The 2,684-nt window shown below is 41.5% G+C and overlaps 1 protein-coding gene across 2 annotated transcripts in view; it reads right to left on the minus strand.

The window, feature by feature from the left end:
* Window positions 1-85: 85 nt before the first annotated feature.
* reps2 (RALBP1 associated Eps domain containing 2) overlaps window positions 86-2,684 on the minus strand; it is a 33,794-nt gene continuing 31,195 nt past the window's right edge. For both annotated transcript variants that reach the window (XM_015390769.1, XM_015390768.1), the window contains exon 19: window positions 86-886. In XM_015390769.1, coding sequence (XP_015246255.1) covers window positions 818-886 — 69 coding nt within the window. In that variant the 3' untranslated portion in view covers window positions 86-817. The remainder of the gene's footprint in view (window positions 887-2,684) is intronic.

Consider the following 2,684-nt stretch of genomic DNA (forward strand, 5'->3'; position numbering starts at 1 on the left):
AAAAAAAAATTTTTTTTTAAAAATTAAAATTTATGTTGCTCATGTTAACTGACTTTTCCAGTTTCTATATTTCCTTCATTTTCCCTTTTTTTTTTTTAAGACGTGGGTTCAAATGCTTCGAAACAAATACGGAATACTGTCACATTGTTTAAAAAAAAAAAAATTCTTTAAACTAGTGTAACAGTAAAACTGGCACCAGAGTCTGAGTAAAAAAAAAAACAGAAAGACAGCAACTTCTCTAGCGAAATGTGCACATCTTATACAAATCATTAGAGGTAACATTCTTAGCCGTGTCGTTCTGTACTTTTATCCTCCATACTCAAGGTTTTTGCCTAACACTGTTACTAGTGTGCGTTCATAACTTTTTTTTAAAGGAAAAAGAATCTGTAGCACCTTTATCTGCTTTAGGTCATGTATGAGGGGACTTATGCTACACCCCAAAAATTTAGAAATCAGAGGAAATGGACATTCAGACTCCTTGGAATGTGTGCAAACTACTACATGCGCTGTAAACCTTCACATGTAGAAACTAACAGCATATCAGAGAGGAGAACATAAGTCAGAATCGTGGTATTTTACATGTGCTAACAATTAAAACAAACACAAACATCATTAGAGCTAACATACGGTGATGGGACAGAGGTCCCTGATTAAAGAATGATCCCTTTTAATCAAGTCAATGATTCATTTTTGCTTCTAAAACGTCTGAGCCCTTTAAGATTTAAATAAGAAGAACCTTCACTTTCCATTTTTTTGGCCCTAACAGGATCCAAGCTGATGCGTTTGAGTGCGACCAGGACCCGAACCGGACATCAGGTCATGTCGAGGCCAGAGGACGCAGGAGATCCAGCTGGGACTCCAAGGTGACTCTCTCCTGGTGAACTACCTGCAGCCAAACACAAGGAAGCATGACCTCTGATAAGTTCAAGCTGTTCCACCCCAGGCACACATATATATACCCTAGTTTGCTCTGTTTACGTTGGTGATGACAGTCGGGAACACAATCCTGCCTGCAGCCTCAAAATGCTGCTGTCTTTGTTCCCTTATACACTCAGAGGGCTGAATAACATGGGAAAAATAAAAAATTCTAAATAATAAAAAACTCAATTGAATCTAATGGGATGTAATGGAGCACTGGCGCTGTTTCACAATCATATGAGAGATTTCTTTCAGAAAAAATACGGAAGGTAAGAATAATTTTCAATTTGCCTTAAAATGATGCTGTTGGTCGACTGCATGAAATCACTGCAAATTATTTGGTTCTTACACAGAAATGATGTCAAGTAAAATTATTTTGCTGCATAGAAAGATCATTTAAATCGGTTCGAGTAGCCTTTCCCTGAGATTTATTCATTTTGTCTCAAATTTTTGCAGTGCTTAAAGGATTGCGTCTTAAGTGTAGCAAAATGTGGAAAAAGGGGTCAAAGGGTGTAAACAGCACCCGCGTTTATTGCAAACCCCGGCTTACCCATAATATGAGGAATATGAAGTTGTTGAGAACAGCGAGATAAGATCAGATCGGTTCTGAGTTCAAACATGGCAGGATTTGTCCTGCAGAAAGAGCACAGGGTTGGTTCTCTTGAATCTCTACACCTGGTGTAGATTACTGTGTGAAGGTGGAATTTATGCTCCCTGTAGAGACCAGGCAAAGCTTAAAGCATACTGATCCATTCTTACTGAATGAGGTGAACAGTTCCTTGCCATCATGCCTTCTCTCTGTCCTCCCACACCCTGCTGCAGGCAGATGCCTGACCAGCCTGGGCTCTATTTTGAAGAGGACAGTTGGGCCAGTGCCTGTTTGGTATTCCAACAAGGCTTGGGTCTATATAAAGACACGTATGCCTTTCTCTGCAGAATTCCTTGGATGCTTTAGGGATATAGCAGAATTAGAATGAGCATAAATCATCCTAGGTGGACCTGATTATGAGAGTTTAAACGTTTAGAAAATCCCACTAGAAGACATCCAAAAAAAGAAGAATGGTACAAAAGAGAGCACTTGTTGCTGAGCCTCTCCGCCTTTGTATTATTTAGCCTCTGTTGTACCGAAGCCATAAAAGCGCTGCAAGGTTTCACTCTTGGATAACTTACAGGGAGAATGACAGGCATGCAGCATGTGTTCGCGGTGCGACTGTGTGTGCCACAGGCAGATTCCCAATGCAAACAGCCCAGTCTTTGCCATTAGTTCTGCTTTGAGTGATGGGCAGCGAGGGAGCAGAGAGGTCGGGCTCAGGGGGCTTTTCATCAACTTGGAGCAGTGGGACGGTTTGCTGTCTGCAGAAAATGAGGGGAATTCACAGACAATACGACACTCTGATGTCCGTGGTAAAACCAGGGCGTAAACCTTTGGTCCTGCTGTTTGATTGAACTGTCAGATATCGGCGTAACTCTGGGTGAAATGTTTGACCTTCAGATGTGAACTTTAAGCTCTCAAGGGATGGTTTTCCAATTCCAGGTTCCTGGGGGAGGCGGAGGGCACTGTCCCTAAGCAAAGCCCTCTGTGGGTAACTACAGTCCTAAAGCATTCCTCATGGGAAAATCACAGACTCCACTTTCCAGAGTTCCAAGCTTAAAAACATTATTCTGACAAGGCCAAAAAATCCATTCCAGCCTCAGTATGTGGGAGTGATGTGAGGAAGGAAGGAAGGAAGGAAGGAAGGAAGGAAGGAAGGAAAAAAAAAAATATA

This window comes from Cyprinodon variegatus, unplaced genomic scaffold, assembly GCF_000732505.1.
Source record: "Cyprinodon variegatus isolate N-32 unplaced genomic scaffold, C_variegatus-1.0 Scaffold512, whole genome shotgun sequence".
Classification (NCBI taxonomy): Eukaryota; Metazoa; Chordata; class Actinopteri; order Cyprinodontiformes; family Cyprinodontidae; genus Cyprinodon; species Cyprinodon variegatus.